Source organism: Gouania willdenowi, chromosome 1 (genome assembly GCF_900634775.1).
Source record: "Gouania willdenowi chromosome 1, fGouWil2.1, whole genome shotgun sequence".
In the NCBI taxonomy this organism is placed as follows: domain Eukaryota; kingdom Metazoa; phylum Chordata; class Actinopteri; order Blenniiformes; family Gobiesocidae; genus Gouania; species Gouania willdenowi.
In genome coordinates this window covers 8,836,768-8,854,602 of record NC_041044.1, presented here as the reverse complement: position 1 = coordinate 8,854,602, position 17,835 = coordinate 8,836,768, and the positions used below count along the sequence as shown (strand labels likewise).

Below are 17,835 nucleotides of genomic sequence, written 5' to 3'. Positions count from 1 at the left end.
AGTGAGTTTGTTCTACACCTTCAGTGCACCCAACACTAGCCACCCCCTACCTCTCCCCCTGCAAAGAGTGAGAGGGCTGAGAGATGGTTGCCGAGTAAGCCCAGACAGGCGGGGTAGTGGCGCGGGCACAGACATGCCCTCACTTCCTAACCCGGTTATCATAACCTTTACAAACCTTTGGTTTCCCAAATAGGAGCGGTTCAGCTGGGGGTATTGGTGCCGCATCTGGCTCCCTTCCCTTAACCCTGTTTCATATGCACTCCACCACCTGACACTCCACTCCACTGACTTATATTTTACGCTACATTCCACACCCCATTCCTGTTCCACATCAGCTCATTGCCTTCACATTGCTTTTCTGGGCCAGGTCAAGAAGACAAAGTGGTGGCTGATGGTCTCCAGTTCGCCTACAGCTGGTCCCCATGTGCTACACTTCTTACACACACTCTACCTTGTTCTCTCTCCTTCACACTCACTCTACTGATCCATTTTAACGTAATTCCTGACAAATGTACACGGTTTGGTGGGATGCAGACGACATGCGCCTGCCCGTGCCTTGCCTTTGATTCCCTATTCCAAACTGGATGGTCCAAGGACTGTTCGGGGGGTTTCATCAAGTCCCATAACCATTATACCTAACCCTAACCCTAAACCTAATCCTAACCCTAACCCTAATCCCTGAAACACTACGTACGTTCGGTAACCGTACCAATAGACACTTTTGTTTTTAAAAGTGCTCGGACCGGCCGAAAGTGACTTCAGCGGAAGTCCCTGGTGCCCCCTCGAGTTCAAATAATATGAACACTATTTAAACACTAAAGATCTCTGGATTAAAATTACAAACACCGTACAGTTGGAAATATCATCAGAGTGAACGACCTTGTTTACGTGTATAACCCTTTCGACCTAGAACCTCCCAGGTCGCGCATGCGCAGTTCCAGAGTGTGAAAAGGCTTATTGTTCTGTGATTATTCGATAGGCACAATGTAAATTTTACTTTGATCGGATGAACACTCGAGATATGACAAATTTAGTGCGTAGGTATGTGTGGATTTTTGTGGGTCCATATTTTTCTTCTATTTTCACTTCCAATATCTCAGGAACTACACCACCTGGACTCCGCCTATTCTCTTAGTATACAAATATATCTGCTATGCATCCTATTTGGTGGACATGTCAGCCCCTCAACATCTAAAAGCTAATACACAAATGATTATGAGATGTAAAGGATTTTCAATATTCGCGAGTGGTTAAATAGCCTCAAAGTTGGGGTCCAAAATAAATATGAAGAAGTCGCATAAAGAAAAATCATTTGATATCCCAAGAGAGAGTAACCTTCATACTATAAATTAAAACAAAGATCATATTTTTATAATACATGCAGTTATATGCTAATGAAAATAGTTTTTCAAAAAAGTATTTTTTTTAGATTTCAAGGGACTGTCTCCTAAGAACCAATGCATATGTGGGACTAATTTTTAGTGATTTTAACAGTCTACGCTCATAGTTCAAAGTTGATCAAATAACAGGGAGCTGAGGCATATGCTAAGTGGTTTACTGAAGGCCCGAACATGTTCGAGCCCAAAACCCCGACAAACTTTTTTTTAATATATATAATTGATTCACATATGATAGGTCAATTATTAGATAAACCAGGGGTTGCCTGGAAATAAAATGGGGACACCTGAAGTGTCTAATAATACTAAAATAAAAACACTGATTAAAATTATATTTACATTTTTTTTTAATTATATTATTTTTATTTTGTATTTATCTATTTTGCACATAAAAAAATAAAACAATACATACTATCACATAAATAAATGCAGGAAGAGGTAGAAAGCTCAAGGAGTTTAAATAATTATAATTTTGTTCAAATGAAAACACCACACACAATCTCAAACACAATCTCAAATGCAGTAGGCCTATAGAAATATCTGAGCTGGTGCTTATTGTGTTACTTTGTGCACTGATACCGGCTACTCTGTGTTTGTAATTGTAACACAGTATAACAAACATGATTAAAAAAAAAAGAAAAGAAAAAAAACAATTTTAGAGAAATAAAGTTTTTCACTTTGTAATGCATCGTATTAGAAAAACATAAACAAATGTCTAAAACCTAAATCTATTTCCAAAGGTTAATAAATAATACAACTTTTCAAATTAAATTACTTGACTTTTAAATAAATCCAATGTTTTGCAGAAGTGGGCGGGGCTTCATGAGTGACATGTGCAGGGCGGGATCTCCCCCGGTCTGGGCAGCTGTTGCCGGGGTAACAACCACCACCGTCAAGTCACTGTGTGCTGCTTATAAGCACACACACACACACTGCGACGTCCTCCTGAGGATTATTATGAGAACTTCGTACTTTAGGCTTTTGAATAGTCCTTAAATGTAAGCGAGTGTCATCAAACATTAGAACAAGTGTTGTGTTGTGGAGAGAGCAGAAGCAGATGGAGTTTGAAGGGAGGACACGAAGCCGCCACGAGAAAAGTTTGGGCGTCTTGACGATGAAGTTCGTCAGTTTGATTCAACAAGCGGAAGATGGCGTCCTTGATTTGAAAGCGGTCAGTGACACAGAGACTGTTTGTGTGTAGTTTAGGGGGCATTCGGGCTGTGTGTCAATCGCAGGAACCAATTCAGTTGTCTGGCATTAACGAGAGCTGTCAGGGTCAGTGATTTCAGACAGGCGGCCATGACACAATGCTGCCTCAACACCTGGCACTGCTATAGGCAATTAGTGGCAAACAGTTGTATTTATTTATTTTAAATCACTGGATATTATGAAGTAACACACAGTCTCATATTATGGTTAACTTGTCAGGCTCAATTAAATATATCAAATGAAATAGTGGACATGATTAGGCTTTAAACTAAAGAACAGGAAGTAGAGTGTAGTTTTTTGCTCTTCCTCTCCCCCTGGCCTCCTTCCATAACTATCTAGTATGTACACTATTCATTAACTGCAGGCTGAAGAGTTTATTGTTAATGCTGAACCCCTGATAGTATTAAAAAAAAAAAAAAACTACCTGCCTGTCCACTAATACAGAAAAGTTAGGTATCCTTTGAGAAGTAAAGCAATTTATTAATTATTTTTGACGAATTAAAAAAGTAGTCAAATAAGAGTTAGTGAAATGCAGCAATAATAATAATAATAATAATAATAATAATAATAATGTGTTATGCTAAAACTTAATTTTATGCCAGGCATTTCAGACTGAAACAAATAAGCAGAGGTCTAAATTTAATTTAATATTTTTTCATTAGACCATGATTGCTTTCAGAAGTTTTTAGTAATCTTGTAAGTTTTAGGCTGGGCTACCAGACTCAAAACGCCACTTACTTTGTTGTTGTTGTTCTTCTTTTTGTTCATCTTCTTGTTATTGTGTACACTAGTTAAAATCGCTACTCCTCTGTTATTCATGAACGGATCGGGCTGAAATTTGGTAGGTATAATCTATGGAAGTGAACGCATTGACGCTCAATTTTTGATTTGGGGCCCAGGGGGGCCCCAAGAAAAAAGGAAACGAAAGTTTATTTCTTATTAATTTGCGAGTCAAATATTTCGACGGTTGGTGGTACCCAATCACTGACACATACCAATATATAAATAGGGCACATTACCCCGTACATGTCACAGAGGTGCCACTTTTAAATGACTACTCCTCTGTTCGTTCTTGTTAGATCGGAATGCAGTTTGCTGAATGAATATGATGAGACGCTCAGTGCCCTTTTTTGTTTTTTAAATGGGGCCTGGAGGCCTACCCTAGGGCCCTATAAAATCCGTTTTATTGTTTTCCAAATTCTGTTTTTTCCAATTTAATTTTTTAAAATCCGTTTTTTAGAATTATTTATGATTTTTTAAAGAAAATATTAGTTTTTAACTCCTGTGAGTAAACAAAATAAATATTAATAAAGAAAAAAAACTCACAATTAAACAAAATATATGTCAAAAATAAAGTAAGATACAATTAAAAGATAGATATAAGTTGTAGTTACATGAATTATTCTGACCGCTCCTTTTTAATTATTTATGTGTCATATAAAGATGTATGAGAACAGCATTAATGTCACCTGATTTCCTCTCAGGGATCAATGGTTTACTGAATCTGATCAGGTTTATTGATTAAGTTCCGATCAACTTAGTTTAAATTACCCTAATTTAAGTTATCCTATCTTCTGTGTAATGTGGAATTTGACGTTGACTAGATTGTCCCCCATAGTCAGGACGAAAGTAACACCATGCAATACACTGAAGTTAAAAAACAAAAGAAAACAAAACATCTTTTTTAGGAAAACAACAAAACGATGTTCTGGCTAATAAGCCATGCACTCTCTAAATAGAAAAAAATATTACATTTTTCATTGCTTAAATAGAAAAAAATCAATTAAAAAAAATCAATTAAGTATAAACTTTGATTGTTTTCATTAGTGACTTTTTTATTTATTCATTATTTCAACATGCATTTTACTGTAGCTCTGATGAGATGTTGTTAGAATGTAGCATTCTAATAACGACTTTTATTTTGTAAACCGGAAGTTCCCACTGAAACGGTTGTACTTGAGGTAGCTTGCTGACCATGAATGTCTACCTTCGAGGCACGGACACAAATCTGCAATAAAATAACTAAAAGACAACACAGAGTTATTCTTAGTTAGCCAGGCACAACAGTTCAAACACTGAGCAGGTGAAGAAGATTAAAGCTGATCACGTTCTCACAGAGCACCACTGCGCTACATGAAACACGGGCGGAGCTTTACAGGCACAGCAAAGTTAAACTGGAGGTTCTGTATTTAGGAGTCAGTGATGATATGCATTGCTTTTTAGAGGGTGTTTGTGGTGGTTTAAGATGAGTTTAATGCAGCCAGGACAGGAAGAGAGAGGGTGGTGTACCTAATAAGCAGTCCCCGGAAACATTTCCCCATAAAAAACGTTCTTTGCCCCACGGTGACGGCGTGTCATGCTGATTTTGTCCATTTCCGCATTTTTAACGTTTATTGGTCTATTCCGTCCGCGATTACGTTAACACGGATGTTATAGTTCCCTACTACCCCCCATTTTGCTGCAATTTCCATTAAAGTTGTTTTGTCTTTTATTTGTGAGTCAAATATTGCGACAGTTGGTAGTACCAAATCATTGACACATACCAATATATGAATGGGGCCCATTACTCCGTATGTGCCACGGGGACGCCAGGGAGCCCCCAGGGGCCCATTTTTCAATTGACTACTCCTCCGTTAAAGGTCCCATATCACGCTATTTTTCACCCATCTCCATTTGTTCTAAGAACCCCAAAAAAATAGTAATTGAGGTTTATTTTCCCAAACTGGGTTCACGGTACGATTCTCTCAAGATTTATTTTACAAAATGGGACTGTAGACAAATGACTGAAAAATATTCCTTTATTTTTTTGGGGAAAAAAAAACTAGAAAATACTGTACTTTTTTCCTTTTATATTGAATTGTCAAAAGAATCTCTTGATAAACTATTCAAAACAATGCAATTTAACTAAAAAGAAATCTTGAATGATATAAATAAAGGAATAATACAAATGAAGAAGAAGCCTATTAATTTAAATTCTGGTTCTATAGTAAACAATGCAAAATTACATAATAGTTCCTTTTCTTTTTAAAAGTGCAACTGAAAATGTATTTTGTGCCTTAACAATTGGACTTTAAGAAAAAAAAAACAGTTTGCACATTATTTACATCAGATATTTGTTTGGACCAGCAGAGGGCGCTGGTAACCCGTGGTCGGTTGGCATGCAGATATTATTGCAGTGAAGAAGAGATGCTATGCGCTAGCAGACAGAGCTAATAGAAAAACATGACTTTTACAGATATTCAGGTAATATTACAGATATTCTTTTGGTGCTGAAGGGGTAAGGAATCATTTATGAATATGTTTAAGAGTAGAAGGCGGCCAGAAAGAAAGTAGTAGCAGATTCCGCCCGCCGCCTACACTTTTGGACAAGAAGGATAAATATATAGCGCCCTCTGCTGTTTAAAAGAAAGTACTAAGATTCAATTTTCAGAGCATCGATGTGAACCGTGATACCTATTAATCGATTTTTAACTGCCTTGCGATTAATCGTTACATCCCTACTTTGGGCATGTGTATGAAGCCCAAATAGCACTTTTATGATGTTTAAAGCACAGAGAAGTCCATTTAGCTTAACATGGGCCCTTTAATGCGTGTTGAATTGGGCTGTAATTTGACATGAACTTTCTATGAGCAAATTTCATTGGGGGTTGGCAGGGGGCCCACCCCCTATTCCGGTAACTTCTAAATTTATCGGAACATAGTCATGTGATATATCGTTTCAAAGGCAATTCAACGGTTTTACCTCGAACCGAGTCGTTGAATTGAATTCTCGGGAACGGGCGCGGAGAAGTTCCGCGGGTCCGGCCATAGTTCATCAGAACTTGTTTAACTCACTCAGTGCCCCCGACGAGATATCTCGTCATTTCAAATCCAAACGCTCAGCACCATTGACGAGAAACTCGTCATTTGTTGTTTTTTTCACGGGGATTACTAGAAAACACCCTGGCGGAGGTCCCTCATCAATATCTAAGGTGTGGGGTGTTGTAGTGACCAACTGTGCCCTGACGATGGCAGCGGTGCATCTTTTGATGAGAGATTAGCCACTGATGCTAGCATTAGCTGGGGAGCAGAAACAGGAACGAGTGAGATTATGGCGCTACAAAGTGGTATTGTGACATGTCCAGCAGCTCACAGCACCACATACTAACACAGAACATGTGTGTACCTGAGTAGATTATTGATAATGTTGTGATCATGAGATAAAACCATCAACTAACTGGGCTAAACGAGTCATTCCTGCGTGTTGGGATTAAGAGGAAGTTATGTCTGTGTGCAGACTGACGGGAGGGAAAGTTGGAGGAACGCCAAAATACAGTAAGAAATCCATTCAACTCTGACATAGACAGCAAAATAATAAAATTTTTGTCATCAAAAGTCCGGTCTCAGTGTTTTTTTTAATGTTTTATATAAGGAAACAATGTTCAGATGTTAGAGTTGTCACTAAAGCAAAAAAATAGCTTTAAAGTCACTGACAGGGTTTTTTTTTTACAAAAAGGCTGTTTTCTCAGCTTTTTGCTCTGAAACTGAAGATTCGTGTAAAACTTGCTCTATTCAATGGCTGATTACAAAAGAATGGAACGAGCCAGAAACAAAGGTTTTTTTTTCATGACAGTAGAGGCTTAAATCTTTCAGAATCTGGTGTCAGATAGCAGAAAGTCTTTAAAATCAAAAATGGCTGGCACTGAATGAGTTAAACACCTGCATACAAAAGGCAACCAAAACTATATTATCTAAGTTATTGCTTGACTTCATTTTAAAGAAATGTATTACATTTATTATTATTTTTTGATAATGTTAAAAATTTCCATTTCATTCTACCAATGAACTACAGTCTTTATGGATGTTTTAAAAAACAATTTATATTTACATTTGTACATTTAACACACAAAGACAGCAAATCCTATTGGTTCTAAACATGGTGCTGGGTTGGTTGTTTATTTCTAGCATTAAGGAGCAATGCTGTCAGTGAATCTAAACTTTTGTAAGATGTTTCTGATGATGGACACTTAAAGGTGCAGTCTGCAACTTTTATAAAAATTGCTTTTTGTCATATTTTCTAAAGCTGTCATTATGTAAGGACAGATTTACATGAAGCTAGTAGTTTGTTTGAGCAAAAAGAACTAATCAGAGCCAGGATTGTGTTTGATGGGCTGTCTGACAGCTGTTGCGCACAGGCCCCTCCCCTTTCCCGGGCTGGAGCGCTGTCTTTTTTTTTATAGTGTATGGTCTGGAGGAGTAGAAGATGGAATTGGTGACTTTTCTGCTTGAAAGGTAATTACTGCTGCTTGATTTACATTATGTTTTTTGAATTGTAATTGTTTCACTAGAACTCTGTAGTGCATCTGTTGTTTGTGTGTGCATAGCAGCTGCCGTTTGGACTGCTGTAAGTGACACTGTGTTGTTGTTGCTGCTGAGGTGTGTGCACATTGAGAGAGAGAAGCGTTGCAGTAATATGCTTTTAACAGTGCATGTTATATTCCTGGGATGTTGCTGTTGGGCTAACGTTAGCTCCTCTGAGGGAGGGACTTTGGAAAGTTTGGAGGCAGGGGAAGAGAGCAGCGGGGAGGGAGTGAGAGAGAGGGAGCTGAGCGTTGCGGACTACACCTTTAAGCAGATTTGTAGATGTCTGTTATATTCATTCAATTAAATATTATAATGAATATTAGTGGATTTACTGCATCTTGTTGCAGCAGTCTTTCACAGAAGGTTTAGTTGGTATGTGGAAGTACATTATCATGAAATCCACTGAAGCAGTATTTTGGTGAGTACCTATATTTTCGCAGGTTTTTGATAAGAAGTAAGTGATGCACCAACAATTCGTCCACCAAAAATCTTCAGTGGAAAATGGCCCAAATGTGCATTTTGTGTCATGTCGGCACAGAATGTCATTTTGGAGACGGAGAAAAGAGCAGGAGAAGGAGATCAGAGCAGATCAGAGACAGTGAGAGACTGTCAGGAACAGACCACTGTGATAAATCAGAGAAACTGCTTTTTAGTCATCCAGCAGCCCTGTCAGTTAAAGGCCTGTACGTTATTATTTAGTATACACATAAATGGGGTCAAGTTAAACATTTTATTTTTGTATTGTGCATTGTTGGCATTTGAATATTTCTTAATTGCTGTATTCTTTGAAGCATTAATATTAATTTATTGCAATAGCAATGCTTTAATGTTAGTGAGGTTAGTACATATTTATAGCCATAAATGCTATGGTTATGGAACTAATAATTTGCATAATTTATTTTGGTGTTTTGGTTTTCAGTTTTCTCATTTTTGGTTTTGGCCAATAATTTTTATTTCGGTGCATCGTTCCATCATTATGCTCTATAGCCAAATGTAGTCTGACCAAAGGGGGTACTTGGATTCAGGAATAAGAGAAAAGGGGTACTTAAGCCCAAAAAGTTTGAGAACTACTACTCTATGGTGAACTTACATTCTGTAAAAGACCTGAAGGGCGAGATATAAAGATGTCTGCAAGCTCGACATAAGCTCTGGACATCAAAACAGAGATCTGGGAGGACACGGCAGCAGCTGGCACAGCTTGATCAAGAACCAGCTGAAGACAGGGCAAGGCGGAGGGCATGCAGGCATTTAACATGTAGTGTTTAATCATATAAGCCCTTTAACTACATTTCATTTCTTCACTAAAAGCCTCTGGAGACCTAAGTGAAACTTTACTGCCCTTTATAGTCACTGCCCTTTTTCTTCAGTTATAACCAGTTTTCCCTCTTGTCCTCCCGCCTAAGCCTGATAATGTTTACACAGCACGTTCCTCACACCCCCCTTTCTCAGCTTTTGTTAACCTGTCTTCTTCTACCAAGATGTTTGATATACCACTCTTAGGTTTTCCTTAATTCAGTCTTTGTTTCCCCAGTTTAAATAAAAGGCTTTCAATGTGTGGAATGTATGAAATGTGTCATTTTAATCAATAGTCATTATACAAATTATTTAATGAATCAACAGGCTGCAGATACTTTGGCAGTGAAGGAGAAGCAGAAGAGGAGGATATACGACATTACAAACGTACTGGAAGGTGTTGGGCTGATCCAGAAGAGAAATAAGAATATAATCCAGTGGAGGTAAATTATGATTTAAACTGGTGATATTATGTCTCCATTTATATTGTAAAAAGTGTCATCTTTACTATCTTGGCCTCAATGTTGATGTTGTCCAAATACTACTACTACTTTATTTTACTTCCCATCAGGGGGGAGAATAATGGAAGTAGGAGTCAGGATGTAATTCAGGAGGTAAATGCTTTGAAGGCCCAAATCTCCAAACTCGAGGTCCAGGAAAAAGAGCTGGATGACCAGAAGGCTTGGATAGAAGCCAACATAAAGCATCTCAGACAGGATTCTCTTAACAAGACATATCCTTTCCTAAACATCTGGATATATTTTCATCGTTCTGGAACTTTATCTCAACAACAAAATATACCTGTAAGAAATGTGACTTTATTCATTAGATATTCTGTACTTAAAATGTTTTTAGGTGAATTATTGGTGAGAATGTTATTTCTCTCTACAGTCTCCTCAGCACTCTTTACATTTCAAAGAGTAAAAACCATGATGCAGACCAGAAAAACACTTGAGATTACAAATACGATGCCATTGTCAGAGTAGCAGGCTAGTAGCATGCCATTACTGAAGTGTGCATTGTTCAGTTTAGTGTTTCTAGTCTCCATTGTTCGAGCATGATCCTGTTTCCCTAACACCACTCCACTTACAACTTTGTGACACATGAGGACATCTGCAGTGCTTTCTACGGAGACACGGTTCTTGCTGTTGAAGCTCCGCCTGCGACTCAGCTGGAGGTGCCTCTACCTGAAAAGGTACTTTATTGCTGAATGGAACATGATGAATTCTGTCTTTTACTGAGTATTACAACCACTAGCCAGGCAGAATTTGTTTGTAGTGTTAATGTTTGGTGTTGCAGACCTAAAGGGATCCTCCACAGTTTTTACAAATGTGGCCTAAAATTTTTATTAGATTTAGAATTAGAAGATCTATGTCTAACAAAACACATTATTTTTGCACCATTAGAATCAATGAATCCACTGTGCATGAGAGTAGTCTGGATCTGGGTGGTTAGCACTTTGGTCTCCAAATTTCTGGGCCTAGTACTTTCTTTGTGGAATTAGCACATTCTCCCTGTGCTTACATGATGTTTAGGGGTGGGGGAAAAACATGTGATAATTGATTAATCATGATTCTATTATTGACCATAATAAATCCACTCCAACATTTCTAAAAAATCGATTATTAAATTTATCAAATTGTAATAAAAAGCAGATGATTCCAGCTAATTTGGATATTTCCATTATACTTGACTGTACAATATTGAATGTGCTGTCTGGTGTTAATCAAGAGGATTGAAATAACTCAGCAGCTTACCATTGTTAAATAGAAGATGAATAAACGGCAATAATCAAATTGAAAATTGATTTCTAATCGAATTGAGTCTTCAATAATCAGAATCTAATTGGGAAATTTGGCTGATTTGTTTATGATAAAGAGTTACAATAAAATAACTTGAGATTATGTTGCGAGAGATTAACATTTTCAATAGCCACACTCCTAGACCCTCTGTCACCCATTTTACAGGGAAAATCCCCTTACCTGGAAAAGTCCCAGAACATGCTGGTGATGCATTTCCTTGTCATAATGAGGTCCAAAGTCAGATTGCGGTTCATGTTTCAAACATGAATTATGGTTTTTTACAATTGTTTTCCACAATTACTTAAAATCGAAATCCCCAGATAAGTCCTTACTACTCAGTTCTTTTTTTATTAGTTAATTTTGTCCCTTGACATCACACATTTCACATCTAAACAACAAAAAACAACAACTCTACAGTAATTAGTGATAAAACAGGCACAGGCAGGAGCACAAATGCTTATTTTAAGCCCTGCCTACTCCCCAAACATCATACGTTTAATGAACTGTACCCTTTTTAAAAATGTAAGGGCACAACATACAAATCATCAATATCTACAACATTCAAAAACCGAACTGATTCACATTTTTTTATGTCATACTTGCATAATTCCAATGTTTAACTCCAATAACAGAAACATATCTCCTTTTAATCCCTTTAACAGCTTTTTGTACAGAGGATTTTCAAACACCTTTTAAATCATACGCAGACTCCTGAATTAAAAATTATTTTTGAATAGTGTTGAAGTGATTTTGACATTGCCCTAAACATTATTTGCATTATTTTATAATAAAGTAAATATTTAAACGTGTTTCACTGCATCATCATCTTTAAATGTGGAATGAATGGGTCTGTCTCTCTCTGTGAAATAAGAGCTTGCCCTGAATGCTGTCTAGAAGGCTCTAGAAGGCTCACATGACACTGTACAGTATAAAATTGGTGTAGAAGTGAGATCTTGCGGAGTTTGCTGATCAGATCAAAACTTTTGAGCTAAAATCACTTTGATTGACTGCAGTCTTAATGTCATCTTGTCTCCAAAGAGTCAAATTGGCCAAAAGAAATACCAGATGAGCTTGTGTAGCCCATCAGCTCCCATCAGAGTAACGCTCATCTACATGGACTCAGACTCCAGAGTCCCAGTAGTCTTTCCTGTCCCACCCACTGATAACATCTGCCTGTCAGTGCCGTGTCCACCGGACTCTCCACCCAACCTGCAGAAGATCCCCCTCTCCCTATACACCTGCTCCTCCTCCAGCTGCAGCCAGGACTCGCTCAGCTCACACCACCAGGTGGTGCTGTCTGACCACAATGACGTGCTGACAACTTCATCTGCCTCTACTGACTTGCACATGGGTAAGGACAGTAGGACAGAGGAGTATTTCATCAATAACTAAGAAATGTATATATATTTGTAAATGTAACTAATTGAAACTGTACCACACACTTAATTAATAAATCATTAAATCATCTTTTGTCACCCTTCACACACAGGAAGTAATACAGATTAGAGAGGCTGAAAGTGAAGCAGGCATTGAGGAGGATGGCTAAGGATTATGATCTACAACAGCTTGTTTCTGAGTCTATCAACAATAGCAGAAATTAATATTGTTGTTTTCCCTTAAAATAAGGCTGATGTTCTTTAGAGAATATTATCAAAATAAGACAATTATACAAATACAAGTTTTTGGACTGCAAATTTTCCCAACCTTGGGGTAGTGAGACACTGGGAGGGGGTCCCCAGATTCCATCAAGAAACTAGGAATATTTTTTGAACAATTTGATCCCATTTTTGCTTATTTCTACCCTTTTTCTGCAACTCCACCAAACTTTCCATATTTTAACCTATTTTCATCACTTTTTTCTTGCCATATTTTTGCTTTTTTTATGCATTTTTACTACATTATTTCTGCCACTTCTCCATCAGATTTCAATCCCCATTCTGCCACTTTTAACACCTAATGTCATATATGTTGATCTATTATTGTCACTTTTAACCTCTCCACCATATTTCATGCTTATTTTTGCCAATGTCACCACATTCGGGATTTGTTATGCCCATTATTTTCCAGTTTAAACTGATTGTTCCAATATTGACACTTCAAACCCCTTTTACCACTTTTTTTGTCTGCTTTTTGGCCACTCTAATTTGCAACTTTTATTCAATTTTTGTGGTTTTTAAAATCCCATTTCACCACCTTTTTCACAATATTTGGTGACTTTTAACCCTATTCTGATTAAAATGAGGTATTATATCTTTAAGATGACTATATACAATGGCGCAAATAATGCACTTCCTGGATAACAGATAAATAAATACATGTGGTTATCACAGATTCATAGAATAATGGACCATCATTTTGCTGATTTTATGGATGGGCCCCAAAAAGCTCTCCCCTTTATTCCCTCTCATAGATGGCCCTGTCTCCACATGACTGTTCTTTAATGTTCATGTCTGTGTTCAGTTGCAGTGGGGGTCCCCGGTCTCTGGGACCTTTATTTTGAGGGTTACGGGCTGAAAAGTTTGAGAACCACTGATGTAGATGACACTCAGACAAACCCACCTCCCTGTTGCTTTGTCAGTTATTTTCTGCAGGGTGTAGATGGCTAAACGCTACTAGAACACCTTAGAGCTTTCTTTCCCCCCTGCAGAGTGTTCCAGTCAGGCTCTGGGACATCATCAGCAGCAGATGGATCTGACAGACTCTGGGTTCCACTCTGAGCTGGACATGAGCAGCCTGCTGCGGCTGAACACCGATGAAGAATACATAAAGGCACAGAGAGAAGGTGTGGCAAAGAGTTGCTTCTCTGAACTGTATGCGTGCAAAAATAGAACATTTTTTATAAAACTGTATTCATTTATTAATTTATGATGCCAAGTTTGTTTTTTATAGATTGCTGCAAAAAAATTAAAATGTTCCTTCTATTTTAGAAGCTGTTGACCTAATTGATGAACTCGTGTCTACTGGTGGTAAGCAGCACTTTATGAATGGCAGCTCTTTGTAGTTCACCATTATACATGATCACTTTTGACAGTTGAATTACGTATATTCTTCCAATTTGTGAGAACACGGAATGGGCACAAGTTTCTAGAGAAACACTTTAATGTCTTGTAAAAATTAGAAACTGTTAGAGCTGCAATAAGGACACCAACTCCATATTAAAGTTTATGTATGTGAAAACATTGAGATTAGAATTCCTGTTGGTGAGACAGTTGGCATCTGAATTAAGGGTGTAAGAAAAAATTGATTTGGCAACATATCGCAATATTTCACAGCGCGATAATAGTGTCAATATAAAAATGTCCAAATTGATTGATTTTTTTTTTTATGGGAAAAAAAACATATAATTGCGATAATGCATAGCACGTAAACGTCCGGTCACTAGGTGTCAGTAAACCACATCAGACCTTGTTAAACTACCTCACTCCTTAATGCATTTATTTTAGCTTGGAAGTTAACATGCTGGGCACTTTTATAGATGTATGTGGTTATTTATTTATTTTTTAATAATTTAAGAACTTATCAGAATATTTAATTGAAGCAAAAGTTAAACTTTTTTGAAAAATGTAATTTGACAGTTTGATAAACATATCATTTGTTTTTTTATATTGGTGCTTTAATTACAGTTAGTTACCTTCACTTGTTCTTTCAAGTTTAAAACAAATTTTATAAATTCTATTTCATCCCATTTTGTAACATTATGGGTGAAATTTGTAATTATTGATATTGTGACGTGTATTGTATTGTTTATATTTTGCTTTGTGACATGCAAATCTTGAATCGTATTGACAGATTCATGGCAATACACACCTCTAATTTGAATGCTTTGTCCATACAGTTTATTTTGTTATGTACATTAACGTATTGATGTTTTTAAATTCAATAGATGAATGTAATCTGTTTTTTATTTTATAACAAATACAGTCTGTCATGTAAAAGTAAATCTTGTACACATATGGTAACCCTAAAACGGGGCACATTGTATTGTAAGTGTTAAGTATTGCTAAACATCCACCTATCACTCATTAAAAACGTTAGCCCTAGCTACATTCTAGTATTGAGTTTATGTAGTTGCTAAGTAGTCTGTGTCACACAAAACCACAGCCCACAATTTGCATATTACTAAACTAAGGGAAAAGTTAATCAGAGGAGCAAGGAGGACTCATTCCTCGCTGCACTACTCTGATTTGTAAACGGGTGTATTTTTGTTACTCTACTGAAGTGATTTTGTTAATATCAGGCCATTATTGATTTCTTATTTCAACCCTTGTGCTCTCCTTTAAATTTACATGCACGGGAACACCTTGTCTACAAACGGTTTGTCTCACAAAAGTGCAATACAAATGTACTTTATTATGTTATTTTTTCTACTTCCACGGCATCAAAGCTTTTCAACTACTTCAGATCCAGAGATATAAAATGTATTCTAACTTTTTATGTTTGTATGGACTTTTTTATCATGACACCCTCTAATTTTTTTTCAGCAGGAAAAACACTAAATATACAGTATTTCCAAAAATTAGGGCCAAAGTGAAATATCTGTGATGAAAATATTACAGCCTTGATCGTGTCATTTGATAGTAGAATTTAATTTTTTTACCGTAATATTGAGAGGCAAACAAATAAAAACCCCAAAATGTTGTTTTTGGTCACAAAGATGCTCGGAGGGTTAAAGAAGTCTCAAATAAGAAACCCAGATTTCAAAGCTCTACATAATAGTTTTTATAATATTAAATGTTTTATCTTGAATTAATGATCTCTACAAACCACCGTTCTTTGATATTACAATGAGATAAGTTGTAATTTTGCTATTTGATTGTGATCAGCTTTGTTTTTCCAGTATTTCCATTGACTGTGTTTACTCCTACACACAGGTGGAGAATACAGCTTCAATCTAGAGGACAACGAGAGAGTGTGTGACCTGTTCAATATGCAGATGCTCAATTACTGATGGACAATGAGGGAGGTTTAAAGCTGTACATTCCAAAAGAAAACATTCATAAATGTTCCCTAAATTAACAGTTCACACCTCTAGCACATTTTTCTTTATTTACTGGGAAACAGTCGAATGAATCGTACAGCCAATTGGAATCCATTTTTGTATTGTTTTTTTCTGTGTGTATTTTTCACGCTCACGTCTAAAACAGAGCTTGTCCATTAATTAACCAAGTTGAGGGCATTGTCGTCCCTCCCTTGTTTTGTTTGACATTTGCAGAAACTTGTAACAGTTCAGTGTTGGTTTCTCAGGATTCCAAAGTTTAAGTTTTAGACAGTTTTACATTCTATTCATTTTTTTTTTTTTTTATCAGTAATTTATTATTGGGTTGGACTATATGGAGTTGTGTGTCCTCCTTATTGTAAAAATGCCTGATTGTGACACTGCCATATTCGGCTTCAAAGATTTGTTTTGAAGATTTTTCTTTTTTACTTTTCTATTTTACTGAGCCAAAAAAGGAAATGTTATGATTTCGTAAATGAACGTTTGTGACTGCCGTAAACATTGCTGTAGTAGGTGAAATTATACATTTATTTTCTAAAAATATGATTCTAATAATATTTATTATTATTCCTATTGAAAACAAAGGCCTGAATCTTTTGATGTGTCAAAAGTTTATTTAAACACACTTTAATAAAAAATGAATTCAAACTCAATATAAAGCTGTTGTGGTGATTTGGGATTTTTATGTTTTTATTTATTTTTTTATTCACCTTTAGCCAGTGTTTCTCAAATGGGGGCACGTGATGGCACTACAGGGGGTATTTGACAGAGTGAGAAAATTAACAAATGAAAGCCTTACATACAGTATATGTGGTTTTATGTTTATTTTTAGTTAAAAATTACAATGGAAATGATCTTGATTAAAATACAAAGGGTCCCACACCAGGCGTGTGATGGACCAGAAATGATAACTATAGAAATAAGTCTATTCAAGAGGCACTAAATACTGTTTATTTCCACCTAATTTTCCAAACTTGGATTATTTAAAATGTGTGTTATCACTCATTCATTCCGTCATTTCTCTCTATAGTTGTTTTTACATAGTATTCTGAGCAAAATGTGCTCGGACAAAGGAACTTGGATTCAGAAAAAAGAGAAAGGGGGTACTTGAGCCAAAAACATTAGAGAACAACTTCCTTACGCCATGGAATATTCCATTTAATTCTGGACTTGTTCCAGATCATTACACTGATTCTTAATCAGGTTCTAAATAAAAATTAAAAAAAATCTCTAACCCTCATCATTGGCAAAATTAGTTTTTGTGATGACCGATCTTTATTAAATTTCACTCAGTTGTGTCTGGTTGGTTTCTCAGTTATCCTGCTAATTTTCCACATTATGTTGCCATTTTTCTAAATATTTGGGATGGCCATACAATTGGCAACATTTGGCCCTCGGTTTAATTTTGTGCAGCCCCCCAAAACAAATCCCCAAAAATTGTATTTCAAGAAGTTGGAAGGAATACATAGTCCGACATGATACACAAAAAAACTTGCAAAACACTTAAATCGCCAGCAAAATGCAAAAAAGTACACAACACAAAAAATGACTACAAAAACACAACAATTGACAACAAAAATGCAGCTAATTACAAAAAGTACACATAATTACAAGAACACAAAACAATTATAAAAACACAGAATGACTCCAAAAACACAGAAAATGACTAAAAACCGAGAAAACAACATAACCAGACAAAGACAAAAAAGATGACAAAGCCCTTCGCCCCTGTATGCTCAGATCGGTCGTTACTGACGTGAATATTGATCATGTGGCCCACAGATCAGATATAATC

General features: G+C 36.6%; 1 protein-coding gene across 1 annotated transcript; it reads left to right on the top strand.

The window, feature by feature from the left end:
- Positions 1-2,244: 2,244 nt before the first annotated feature.
- Positions 2,245-16,644, top strand: LOC114466325 (transcription factor E2F5-like). Its single transcript, XM_028451842.1, has 8 exons — positions 2,245-2,568; positions 9,570-9,685; positions 9,814-9,975; positions 10,329-10,437; positions 12,083-12,395; positions 13,692-13,826; positions 13,972-14,010; positions 15,916-16,644. Exons 1-8 carry the CDS (start codon positions 2,455-2,457, stop codon positions 15,990-15,992), a joined length of 1,065 nt encoding a protein of 354 aa, XP_028307643.1. The 5' UTR covers positions 2,245-2,454; the 3' UTR covers positions 15,993-16,644.
- The last annotated feature ends 1,191 nt before the right edge of the window (positions 16,645-17,835 follow it).